This window comes from Dermacentor variabilis, chromosome 6 (genome assembly GCF_050947875.1).
Source record: "Dermacentor variabilis isolate Ectoservices chromosome 6, ASM5094787v1, whole genome shotgun sequence".
Lineage (NCBI taxonomy): Eukaryota > Metazoa > Arthropoda > Arachnida > Ixodida > Ixodidae > Dermacentor > Dermacentor variabilis.
In genome coordinates, this window is record NC_134573.1 from 16,115,150 (window position 1) to 16,128,556 (window position 13,407).

Here is a 13,407-nt window from a genome sequence, read left to right on the forward strand (position 1 = left end):
GCCCATGAAATGACGTTTTCTTTTGGTTGCTGCAAGTTGTAATACATTGCTTCTGCTTCTGCCACTACCGAATGCTCTTTTCGGATACTCCAAGTTTGCGCTGTGCCGCCATGTTGCCATGGGCTTCCGCGAACTCAATCGCCTTTTTCTTGAAGGCGATGGTGAATTGCCATCGGTTTCCGCTCATTTTGAACCAAAATGTGAAAAAGCAGCCTTTAACCAATATAACTTGTCGCCACGCCATGCTGCTGCTGATGGCGGCTGTTTACTTCATCTGCCCATTGTTGCAAGACTTCCGTAGTTTTTCCGCCAACGTCCGGTATATAAGACGAGGGTCGACTTTTCGCAATGGGTTTTTGAAAAAACATTCGACCTACATTCCAGTTTTTACGGTACGTGCCAACAATATTTCCCGACGATTACTGTAAGTGGTCCGTGCTTCCAAAAGATAAGGCTGGACGCTATGAAAGGCGAGAACTCCGCGAAACAGGCACTTTCTTTTTAACCTAGATGTCAGGTGTTGACATATTTAGAAGTGATAATTTCTTGGCGACACCCGAGCCAAGATTTCGTCAGTCGGTTTGATCGATGGTTCCTGTGACCGATTTCACTCTAGTGCTGGCAAGGGTGCAGTTGCTAGAGCAGAGGTGCGCAAACTGGGCGTCAAACCTACCCTCTCCGAGAGGTCGCGAGACGATGTGGTCGCAGCTCCTCAAAGAGCTCCCATAAATAATGCAGAAATAGCACGGCGGGGTAGCCATATGGCACTCGGAAGCTTTGAGAGACCGCTAGAGCATAGCTTGGCTTACACCATAATTCTCGAAAAAAATAAAAGCGCAGTGACTTCACACAGACGAGCTGGCCAAGTGCACACGCACTTTGAGTGGTGCATACTTGGGAGTAAAGAGCAGTGCACGTAGTCATTACGGGGGTGATTAAACGCCCGAAGTGTGCAGCATGGGGACAAATTTGCATGCGGAACAAAAATCGAGTCTGTTTGTTCTCGTCTTAAGAGATCTGGCAGTCGTTAGTTTTCGTTTTTGTTTTGGTCTTTCACCAGAGCCTGACAGGGACAGAAAGGGGAGCAGATTCACGATATTGACCTTTTGGCTGTAAACGAGATTGCTCCAATCTAAAGCAGTTCTACTGCAGCACCCCAGTCCATGCATGCTAAGTCAGTGTGAGCCAAACGTTGCTGAGTGCAACTGTTCAAAACTTACAGTAGCAGTGCTCCCCCAATTAAACAGACATTTTCTCGTTCAATGCCAGCCTGCATTGTGATTATCTAGAGAAGTTATGGTGTGCATTCTTCTTAGAATTAAGAAGCGGAGAACAGCCGCAACAACTGCTGCAGATCTCGCCTGCTCCTCGACGTCCTTGCCAAACGTGGTGCAAGCTGGACCACCTACAGCCACCATGGACTTGCCAGCTTCTCCAGCACCCGCAGTCACACTACCGCTGGAGGAACCTGAAGGCATCGATGGGAATAACGAACCCAAACAAGTGCAAGGAGTTGAGGTACATTCTGCTGCACGACCATAAGGTACTGAGTAAGTGCCCACTCAGAATTTGCAGATTATAAAATAAAGGAATGCAGGGTGGGTGCTTCTTATGTTTGACAGCTAAAAGGAAGAACAGACATATTGTCATGAATGACAAACGTTCGAGCAGTGAATAAAACACAACTGAACATTTATTGCGGCAAACTTGTGACAAAAACAAACGAAAAACAGCCTTTACTGCCTCCATTAAAAGCACATCACCCTGATGCAACACAAAACAAAATGGCACACTGAAAAGCAATCTGGAACATGAAACGTGCAGTCCTATCGATTGTAGAATGGCTTGAGAAGAATAATGTGAACCACCTCGGGTGGCAAATGGCTGCGTGAAAAAAGCTGGGTTTCGTCAGCCGCCGCTTCATAGTTTGAGTCCCCCAGGCAACGAACAATCCTGTAGGGTCCAATCCTTATTGTTGTTATCCCTATTAAAAACCTGTGATGGTAGTTCCTTTCTCGTTCATCACAATGAATGTTCATTCAGTTTCACCTAGTTTCCCAGGGGTACTGTGGTGAGCCTTGCATGGACTTTTGTGTCTTGGTGCGCCTGGTCAGGGCTTCTCGACAGGGCATACAATCGGTATTCTAGGGTAAGATAAAGCTGGAAAGCACCTTGTTCTCTCGTCTGAAAATTATAACATGCCATAAATTTTATGCAGGCCTCAACTCAGACACTAGAGACACCGCAAGCCCACAGCAAAGGAGTCCTGATGATTGCCTGCACCCTGTTCACCGGTGCATGCGAGGAATCCACCTAGGTTGAATTCTGTGCACCTGAACAGCCTGCAACTGCTTACGCAAGTGTCACTGCATTGCGTTTAGAAGACCACCAACCAAAGGGTTTCTGTGGTTACAGGTCCTTGGTGGACAATGAAAACGACGATGCCCTCAGAGACCTGACTGGGGTGACAGTTTCGGTGTTTCTGGCCCTGTTGAGCCTCTTGTCACAGGTAAATGTTAGATCAGCTTCCAAATGACACCAATGAGAGTATATTCCCAAGCTGCTCAATTTAAATTGAACTGAAAAATAGATATGCTGATGTCATGCATGTTCATGTAAAGGTGCAGCCTTTTTTTTATATTTGATGTTGTCCCTTGGGAATTTGACAACCACCTCACACACAGTTTTTTCTGGTTATGGATAATGAACCGCACAGATGTGTACAAGATGTCTAATGTACAAGGGCTTTCTTTCCATTTTAGTGTGCCATGGAATTTGTCATAGCATATTGTACTGCAGCATGGTGGCATTTCTCCTTTTCACATGTGCTAGCAGACGGTGTATCTGCTAATGGGATTTCAGCTACCTCAGTGCAAGTTGAGTAAGATATCGAGCACAACTAAAACAAACAACTGACTTCCTGATCTGACAATATTTATTTAAGGTTAGTCATGGAGAATTGTTTTTAGCACATTGACAGTTTAGGACCATGCTCTCAATAGGAAACCACATGCTCAAACTCAAATCTTACAACAAGCTGTTCGTATGAGGTGCATAGACATAGGCGCTGGAGAAAGTCAGCTTTTGGAAAGCGTTTATTTCCCCAGACGACAGCCGCGAAATGGTGTATGTTCTTGCTGTGTTCAAATGCTGGCTTTGTACGTACATCCGTTTAACTTTTGATGAAGGAGATGGTGGTGCAGTGAAATCAGGTGCATCTTTTAATCCTTTCATAACGCACTTCAATGGGCAACTAGCTTGTTTTTACTCATAGCATGGCCCTCAAGCATCAGTGTGCCACTTTATATATGAAAACAAATTCTGAGTTCCAAATACAGATCTCGGAAAAGTTTTGCAATGCGACTGAACCTCAGGTGTGTCAGATGGGTTGGGATCCCATAAGCCAGGAGTGCAAGTTCCCCTGGTATTCTCAAGCCTAACAACATTTTGACAGTGGACAAGACCATCAACTGCATCAGGATTGCCAATGTTGGACTGTGTGGTTTGAGAATGAATGAGAAACATATGTCTAAAATGATACTCTGGTGATTTCAAGCTTGCATTTGACAATGCGGTAGCACTAGGTGTCAGGGGGACGAACCTAACCATCGTCAACTGCGACATTCAGATAAGAGTGTTGGCGTGAGACACAAAACAGCACTACACAGAAGTGTTTGCATCAGTGTGCCAGATGCACAGGCCAGAGGAGCTTGAACAAACTTGGGAGGGATGTCTACCTGCACCAAAATACTGCCTGCTTGTGTTCAGACATTCGATGGTTCGAAGAAACCATTCATACACCTAAAGCACTAAATCAACTTAACATTCATTGCGAAATTGTGGAAGTTTCTGAATTAGTAAGAACAAAAAAGCTTTGAAGGTTGGTTTCATCACTACTGTAAATGTTGTTCTCACAAAATACCTCTCATCTTACAGGTGCGTGGCGAGAGATACTTGGACTTGGCGGTGGACAGCAAGCTTCTGCTGTTTCTCACGAAGATGAAGCATGGCCTCACATTCTTTGCATTAGGTGTTTTGTTCAGCGTACATCAAACTAGTGCATCGCGCATTTTCTATGCCACTGTCCTGTCCGTCAGCACCGGAGGGGGGATCAAGTGGTTTTCGAGGGATGTGGTACAAGCATCGATGCCGTCCTCTTTCCGCCTGAACTATCCCAATTGTAGGGTTATTGTAGACTGTTCGGAAGTCAGAATTGAGAAGCCAGGTAAAGCTGCAGATAGGGTAAACTGCTGGAGCAACTACAAAAGCGACCTTACACTGAAATTTCTAGTTGGGATCACGCCATCCGGTTACATAACATTCATTTCGGATGTGATGTGTTAGGTGGCGGGTCGAGTGATACGTACATCATCGCCAACTCTGGATTGATTAACCTGCTGGAATTGGGGGCTATGGTGATGGTGGACAAAGGTTTTCCCCATGTAAAGTGCGACTTGGAAAGTAAGGACGTCACACGTATGCCACCATTTGCAAAGGCCAACGAGCAGTTTACCAAGGCGGAGATGAAAGAAACTTATAAGGTTGCACCTCACCGCATTCATGTGGAGAGGTGCATTCAACGCATCAAGATATTTGCGATCTTGAATGAAAGGCTGACCCCAGAACTCAAGTATCACATCGACAAGATGGTGCATGTGTGCAGCGTGCTGGCTAACCTACGAGGCCCTGTCATCAAGACTGCGTCAGTGCTTTGAACAGTAGCAAATGTTTTGACAGCTCTTTTTATTTTTGCTGTATTGTGCAAGCTTGCCTGCATTTCGTTCAATAAAAGAAGAACATGCTTCACAGGTAAACACTGCTAAAGTTTAATACAGACTTCGGCGCCTCAGCACAGCTGGGAAGTAGTGCCTAAAAAAACACTCCAATTTCAGCACAACTTTTTTCAGAAAGGAGTCGTTTCTTCTTACTTCTACACATTTCAACCCCTTATATGTTACATAAAAGTATGTGCATATGTTATGTGCATATAAAAGTATGAGCATATGTTACATAAAAGTAACATATGCTCGCACCTACACCATACATGCCTATTTGAACTTGTGTGTAGTAGACGTGACTTTCCCTTAGTTGCAGATTTTGTTCTTCATAGTGGAGATAGTCCACATTTATGTTCTCATTAACAATGAGCTGTGTCTCGCACCTGGAAGAGGCCTTGATCTCCAGCAAGTGGATTTCTTGCTTTTCGTCCACCAAACCATCCGGGCTACAGCACAACCATGGCTGTGCAGTGTTGATGACAAGCCCCACTTGAATTGCCTTGCGCCCCTCTTTGGATATGTACTCTTGCCGTGCGACAGGCTCTTTTGCCACACCCTATGCACATGCAGCACTTTAAAAGGAGTGTGGTGTTGCCATTTGTTTTCCCAAGCTTTGAAAGTCTGCTTGATGTGTCTTTATCCTGTGAGCCTTGGAACTCACTAAAATTCTCAGTGCCCTCTCACAATGCCACTGTGGGCATCCACTCTGTAGAATCGTTTGTCTTGCAATGTTGTTGCATTCATCCTCTGTTACCACTACCTCAAGAAGGAAGTCTTCACTCACTTCTTCTATTGGAGTGCTCTCTGCTCCAAATATTTCGTTGGGCTGACTCAGGCGCCCGAGCAGTCTGTCCAAGCTTGCTAGATTTTCCTTTACTTGCTCCTCTTGGCGGAGCATTATGCCCAAGGGGCAGTTTGAGTTGATGATGGCTCTGGGCACAGGTTGCTTCACCAGCATGTCATCTGGACGTTTAGGTGGGTACATTTCCGAAAACAATATTCCCTTGTTATAAATCCCAAGCTGCTTCGCTGATGGCCGTTTACTGACCTATGCAATCACTGCTGCTGAATGCTTGCACTGCCCTGAGATACCACCTCTACAGGTGCAGTGAGCTTGTGTGATGTTCCTGCTGGCATCCAGCTGATGAGAACAAAAAACGTATGCAAGGCATTTTAATACTGCACAAAATTGAGGGAACAATTTAATAAACATTATTAGCTCACCATATACCTTTCACAAAATTTGGGAATGCAATGCCAGGTCAGCTAGAGCTGTGCACGATTTATTTATTTGTTAAGAACATGAAGCAGTGAACTGAGTTGCCTAGCATATTAACGTAAACACACCTAGTGGCATGGCACCGCTACGACTACTATGTAGAATCAAGCTAGGACGAAGAGTTGCTAGGCTACCAGAACTGTAGGGTCCGCAGGAAAAAACAAAGTGCGGCTTTCTGGCCCGCATAAGTAGGCTGTGCGGACCATGTAATGACAGAACTGCATAAACATACACGCTTCTGCACATTTCTTCAACAACATTGTGGAATAAACAGTTGAAAATAGTACCTATCCTGTGTTTGACCTTCCTTTTGTGCCGTGTCCCTTGTCTGTGCTTTACAAAACTTTTTTCTTTTTTTTTGGAAAACAACATAAAGAAACGGGTCATTACACCGAGCGACAAATTTAAGCGAAACACTGCTCAGTCATACATGGCTGCGAATAGTCATGACCCGAAGCCGTGGTCTCAACAAAGGAACGCCGCCTAGCCAGCGGCCGCGTTTTCATTTAAGCCATCGATAATTCTAAATATTCTCATTATTTTGCAAATACATAGGTAGTGGGTACGCATCAAACATATCCAAAGCATGAAAGAATGATAACTTACCTCGATCGTTATGGAGTAAGCCTCTTGTGAGACGCGCGCCTGACGCATGCATTTGGCCTTCAAGACTGACATAGCCGTAGCAAACCATTCGTGCACGTCAAACACCTGCCTGCTTTGATGCAGTTTTTCGCCTTTCTTCGTAGTGCCCATAGCGGAAGAACGATCCCACTACAATATCATTAAAGTCAGCTCGAAGGACTAATGCACCAGCCATGGGAACTTGCACCGCCATAGCTTTCTATGCAAGGAGCCACTACCGTCTGCTACGATTCTCAATATTGCACACGAGTCGCACCGCAAGTGGCACTGCATGCAGCTTTCAAGGCGCCCCCTACAGGTCCCGCATGGAGTGTATACTGCAATTTCTTAACGAAACTCTCAAAAGAGAATACATAGCATCGATTCCCAATAGACATGGCATAATGCTGATGCAAGTTTGTTACTTTGAATGTTCAGTTGTCCCTAAACCCATTTTCCAAGGAAATCAAGGAGCGTACTTAATTTAAAGGAGTTTTAAGGGCCCTTGATTCTGTTCTTTCAAATTCACGGATTTTTAAGGAGTTCAAGGAGGCATAAGAACCCTGCACAATTACTCAATCGACAGCTATTCATTTATTCATTAAAAAAGAAATTGGCTCATTGTGTTGTCATTGACATTTATGTCATGTGAAGCATTGCACCAATCGCAGCACAAGATGCTGATGTACGTGAAACTGGCAGGGCCCTAGTGACCCGAAACGTGCTTTTCCCTTTTCCTCTTGTTTTAAGATGTCAAAAGAATGAGCCTGCTCGTTGGCTCCCCAAACATGGAAAGAAAAAAAATAACTAACACAACTCGGAGAAGGTTGCTTCGCTTTGAAGTTTCATATCAGTACTCCTTTAACTGCCACGACGACTACAAAGCACCAACACCACAGGCTCTGCAGATACAGACGAGTGGATAACCAGGCCTGTTGGTATAGATTCACGGTTGTTTAGAAGTGTCAATGCACACAACGAAGAACGGGCATAACAGTCCGCGCTCATAGTGCCCCACACTTCTTTGTTGTGTGAACCAACCATGAATCTGCGTCACACAACCATGAATCTGCATATACACACACATCACGAAAGCCAGTGACACAATCCCTGCTCGGTGCTTTCCACCACTGACTTTTGCCTAACAGGGAAGTGCAAGCACCTGTGCCACATACTTTGTGCCACATACTTTAAGAGAGCCACCCACTTGCAGTTAGCAGTGCACTGTTAGAACTGCATGTGTCATTCACAACATGACAGAAGGCACTGAGGTGTGCTCCTCAAGAGTAGCAGAAGGCATGCCTAGTTCCTTTCTTCTGATTCACTGTACGTGTATGACAGTAGGCATATATATATTGTAGTATTCCCACCGTGATGAGAGAGCATAAGAAATTGTGGAGGCCTTTTTTCGTAAGATAGAATCAGCCTGACTGTGCATGTCAGCCATTGGTTGACTTTTGACAGGCGCTTTTGGATGTGCGATAGCTCCAGGAGAGGAACTTTCCTGCACAGGCGCACACAGTTTTTATTCCAATGAGCATCCTTTCCATCTTTCTCATGTATTCAGCCATTATCATGGTACTCAGTTGCATCAGATATGTCAGTTAAAAGCCTGCACTTAGTCCTGTCATCATATATACCCAGAAAGTCGCACAGCATAAAACATGTACGAGGGCAAACGATGGTCGACTTTTCTCTTCCTGTTACTGTTCTCCTCATACTGTCAAATGCTTGCAGCTAAAGGACTATTTAAATGCTGTTCATTTTTTAGAAAGCTTGCAATTACCAGCAATAGACTTGCTTTGACAACCAGTCGTAAGAAATCTAGGCACCAGCTCAGCATAGCTTCCACTATACTACTGTTCCGTTTTCATGATGGCTGACATCTTAGCACAGGCACAGTGACAGCAGCATTCTTGTGGGCAATCATTTCCTGGAAATCAGCACCTTTGGAGTGAGATTACCAGCTACATGCAGTTAACGTCATGGCTTGGCACTTGCAAGGTATGCTGTGGGTCACACTCACCATCCACAGGATGGACCCAGTCGGCTGGCTGAATGGCTGGGAGCCGCTCCACCGTGCTTTTACCGTGGCTAGGCCAAAATCGCCAATCTTCACAGTCAGGTCGTCATGCAAGAATATGTCTGAACACACAATCGGGTCAAGGTCATGAACGAGCTGCAGGGGCCCACAATGATGACCACAGCATGGCTTCAGAGATGCACAAGAATGCGTCTTCACTGAGACAACACTTCATGACAATGGCACCTGTGCAAACACGTTAAGCCAAGGAACAATTCGTTTTGACAATTTCATTAGCAGCTATGGGCTATAAGTTATGACTGTGGAATTTAGCCGGCTTTCATTAAAGAAAGAAAAAAAGTGCTGCTTCTGTTGATAAATATATTCGAACAATAAGCATCACACAGTGCTCATTCCCATTGGTTTATGTGTACCTATAGCATATAAACACCGAGAAAAAAAAGGACTGTTTCATTGTACAAGTACATCACGGCTGAAAACAAGTACAGCATTTCTCTATTGCAAGCGAAATGCAACTTCTACAGTAAAATACTTAAAGCCACACTTCAATACAACCCCAAAAGATTTGCACCCCCCCCCGACCGTTAAGCTGCTTACCAATTATTTTCTCGCATAATAGGAGTGGGCACTCAGTCCCCGATTATAAGTAATGCTTTTTGCTTTGTACACAACGTAGCCTTGTCAACCTTTCTCCACTTCCAACTTATGTGCACAATTCTATATGAGCCAGATTGTTAATTGGTATTGTTAATGTGATGGACAAGCTCAATAACACACAGGCTCTGCTGGTACTGGTACCATAAAGAGACACCAAACATACAAGTAGCTTCATTTATACAAGCTCGGTTTCTGCCGAATGGTTGACCGAGAAGATTGTTCCCATCTTCAAGAAAGGCAGCAAATTCTCACCAAGCAACGAGTGTTTATAGTAAAATTAAGTAGCCTATTCAGACACAGTCCACTTGTCTCCATGAAACTTTCTAATCTAAATCAATGTGATTTCTATCATGGCAGTTACTGCAAAATCCTGCTTGCTCTTTTCTTGCAGACAGTCACTCATATCTTGACAGAAACACACCCATCGATGCTTTACGTCTTTACTGAGTTGGCTGTTGACAAAGTTCCTCACTGTTGCCTTTTGCTCAAGCTATCGTACCTTAACTAAGGCCAACAAATTTTCAAATGAATTCACAAATTTTGAACCAACCTGTAGCCGTTCACCCTTTGGAAGCTCCCACAATTCCTCAACATTCCAACTACTCTCAAATGTTCCTATAAGGTACTGCATTAAGTGTCTTCTGATCTACATAAATGACTTGTCCCTCTATGTTCAACACGCAGCTTTTTTGCTGATGGCTACATTGTGTACCACCACGTCTAATGCTTCCAATGTCTCTCTCTACAAAACAATGCCATGAGTGTGTGTGCTGCTATCAAGGAAAAGAAGCAGGGAGACAGGAAATCAAGTTATGCATGGCACAAGGGAAGAAAACGAAGAGGCCGCAGAGCTGATGTCCCCCTGGACCTTCCACCACCTCATCGAGAAGGCACCTGCTCTGATGAGGAGAGGCAGTGTTCCAGCGTCCACCTACTTACCTGCAGCTACCGGTGACGCCACGGTCATCAGCAAGCAGAGCCTGGTGACCTGGCTCATCACCTACAGCTCTGTTGTACGCTACGAAGGCCTACCAATACTAAGGTGCCATCAACAATGACATGTTGAGGGACGGTCCAGAATGTGTTTTTCAATTTCCTGTGTCCGGAGTTGCGGACTGTGTTTTGTTTGTTTAGGCTGACTTTCACGTGTAGTTGTAGATTTATGCCTTTGTAAGTTTCTAGGTATCTGTTTCATATCTTTATAAAGGCTTTTTTGCTGCTGCCCCTTGTCTCTCCCTGGTACACCATAAATTGCCACAATCTCTCTAAAATACAGGAATGGCACGATAATTCCTCTGAACAATGTTTTAACCCCTTCCATGCCTATTCATCCACGTTTTTCTGGTCAAAATGGCCAATGACGAGTTCAGCTCGTCTACGGTACTTTGCCTTTTCTGGCAATGCCATGGATGAGCCTAGTTTTGTCTTGGTGCTCAGAGCACACAGTCTATGGAACAGCACAAGCAGAAGCAAACTTATTCGTTCTGAGGAGGTAAAACACGTTGGCAACCTGGTTCTTAAAGAAGTCCTCAACCACCACTCACGCTTGGTGAAAAGCACAGTCCACGGACAACATATGCATATGCTGCCATGGACATCTCAGCCAAATTTTGCAGCCGTTTGCGGAGTGGAGCTTGCGAGTCGAGCGTGAAGTCACTCTTTTGCGCTTTTTTACACAGAAGCCTTCACCTCACTCTTTATTTCATACCATAGCAGATTTCCATATGCAGCTGCTACTGGCCAATACCTCACATCAATCAAGAAGGGTGTTTGGATCAGTGCGCTTACTCCTACTGGTTTTGTGTATATCTATTGACGCAGTTAAATAAACAGCATGAAGTAAACGAAAATGTGCTTTCGAATTTCGATAAGAATTATGTGCTCCTGGAAGAAGCAGACTATCGTCTGCTCACCCTCGGCGGCACGCGCAGGAATTAAACTTTGGCCACCCTGCTTATATGTGTCGTAGGCATTGGGTCTCGATAATTTTGACTTGTTTTGAACACTCAACTAGCCTCAAATCGCGCAAAGCATGAGGTCAGACCCCACGCATGTTTGCCAGCGCGTGCTCACTCCTGGTCACCTCTGGTTGGATGCTTGGCAGACTTCGCTCTATATTGAGCTATTGATGGCGCCTCAAAATGTGCAAGTTGGATGGCTACTATCTATTCGTCAAGCTGGTGCAGGACAAAGCCAATGTGCACCCTGTAGCACAGCCAGAGTGGAGCACACGAGTGTGAGCATGTACTCAAGCCCTGCTGCACACAAAGCAAATGCTGCGCATATGCACTACAGTTGCATGTAGCAGTGGTCTGTTAGGTAGATACACAGACTGCCATGGGGTGCCACGGCGAGTCCGCTGGCTGAGCGCACTGCAGCTCGCTGAGAACAAATGGCGCGTCGTAGGTGCCGGAATCTGAAGTAGTGACGTCTATGTGAACATCCAAAATCAAATTTGAAATGCACGCCATGGCGACATGGAGCAGGTGGAGCACTGCAGGGACGCCCCGCTCGCCTGTAGGCTTCGCAGCACAAGTCATTGAAGAAGGAGCAGAAGCACTGTGAATGCCATCATAAGTGACCTTTGACCGCCAATAACCTGCTGCTGCTGAACGTATTGAAGTACGTTTTTTCCCATATACTGAAATACTGTTTCTGTATTTCTCAATTAGTCTATTTTAATTTCAAATGCATTTCTCGACTTCAATACAATAGTGGTTCAGGGCCAAGGGGGTTGACTACACATATCCCACCTTTGCAGCTGTCCTGTCTCACCAACCAGCTGGCTTCCATATTTTGAAATCTTATTTGGCGTCAGCATTTTATCCAAGTCACTAATTTTACAAGCCATGTCTTAGGTTACTTATGCCATAATCTGATCCCTGCACCACCTTCCGTCACACTTCTCGCCTAGTTGTCCAACCCAAGTTCAATTATGCCAGTCCTATCTTTGACCTTCACAAAGCTAAATTAACATGCTATCCAAATCTGGCCTTCAAATGAAGTCAACTAGTGTTACAATGCAGGCTTGTTCGTATGTCATGTTTGAAAACTATGGTAGCACATATAGACGAGGACGCAAGAAGGCACATGAAAGTCACCGCATGTCTATGCCTCTATGTCACCGCCGTCTCTGAGTCTTTCATGTGCGTTCTTATATACTCGTCTCTAAGTACTACAATACTTTTCCAACTAGCCTTCAAATTTCAAGTAACTGCTCTTACTACAGTACAGTGTTACTGAACTCAAATTACAGCTTCATCATCGCACGCTTGTACAACAGCATGTCTCTTTATGTTAAGCATTGTACAACAATGTTATTAAACCTGAGCATCACATATCACATATTAGCCAGGAAAACACTATGTATGCTCCACATGCAAGCTCAAAAGCAATTTTTCTTATGTACCGCACAAGATTGGAATTACTTTCCCTCTCCCCATGTATCAATTCAATAATGGTCAAAGCAAATTATTACACGAGAGGCAGGCGCCTCTCTTGTATTACCTTGTATTTAGTACTTTGAGGAGTGATAAACAAATCCAGAATTCAGTGCATCGCTTATGACATTCGTTAGTAAAGGGTCTACCTAGGGTTCTGTGCTTCTGGAGCTTGTTCTGAAGCAAAATCAGACGGTGTTTTTCAAAGTTTGTTCGAAATACATCCTTCCACAGAAATGGGGGTCTATTGTTAATTTCTTACGATGCAATAAAACTTGCAGCTTTTCGGACTTCTTAGCATTGTGTGCCAATACCCCCAAGACAGCCTTAATTGCAGAAGACTGAAAATAAAGAAGGCGATATAGCTGCAGGAACATTTTTAATTTACGGTCAATATTTGCACTAGCACAAGGGTTTATCGATGTTACAATTCATTGTGCATAGTTACCAATGTTGGAACAGATAATTGTGGAGCACTATTTCCGGTATACGGAATGATGCACTAAGAACACTTGATAACGCTAGCACTAGATACAGGAAAAGCCAGCAGACCTAGTCTAGTATGAAGGAATGGGCCAATCATTC

At 44.5% G+C, this 13,407-nt stretch overlaps 2 protein-coding genes and 1 pseudogene across 4 annotated transcripts in view; 1 reads left to right on the top strand and 2 right to left on the bottom strand.

The window, feature by feature from the left end:
• Raf (serine/threonine kinase raf oncogene) overlaps window positions 1-13,407 on the bottom strand; it is a 221,222-nt gene that overhangs the window by 34,093 nt on the left and 173,722 nt on the right. For all 3 annotated transcript variants that reach the window (XM_075694807.1, XM_075694804.1, XM_075694806.1), the window contains one exon: window positions 8,708-8,826. In XM_075694807.1, coding sequence (XP_075550922.1) covers window positions 8,708-8,826 — 119 coding nt within the window. The remainder of the gene's footprint in view (window positions 1-8,707; window positions 8,827-13,407) is intronic.
• Window positions 1,057-4,792, top strand: LOC142584659 (uncharacterized; annotated as a pseudogene).
• LOC142584487 (uncharacterized) lies at window positions 4,978-6,735 on the bottom strand. Its single transcript, XM_075694614.1, is given in 2 exon segments — window positions 4,978-5,826; window positions 6,664-6,735. Coding segments are annotated over 2 exon segments (921 nt in total).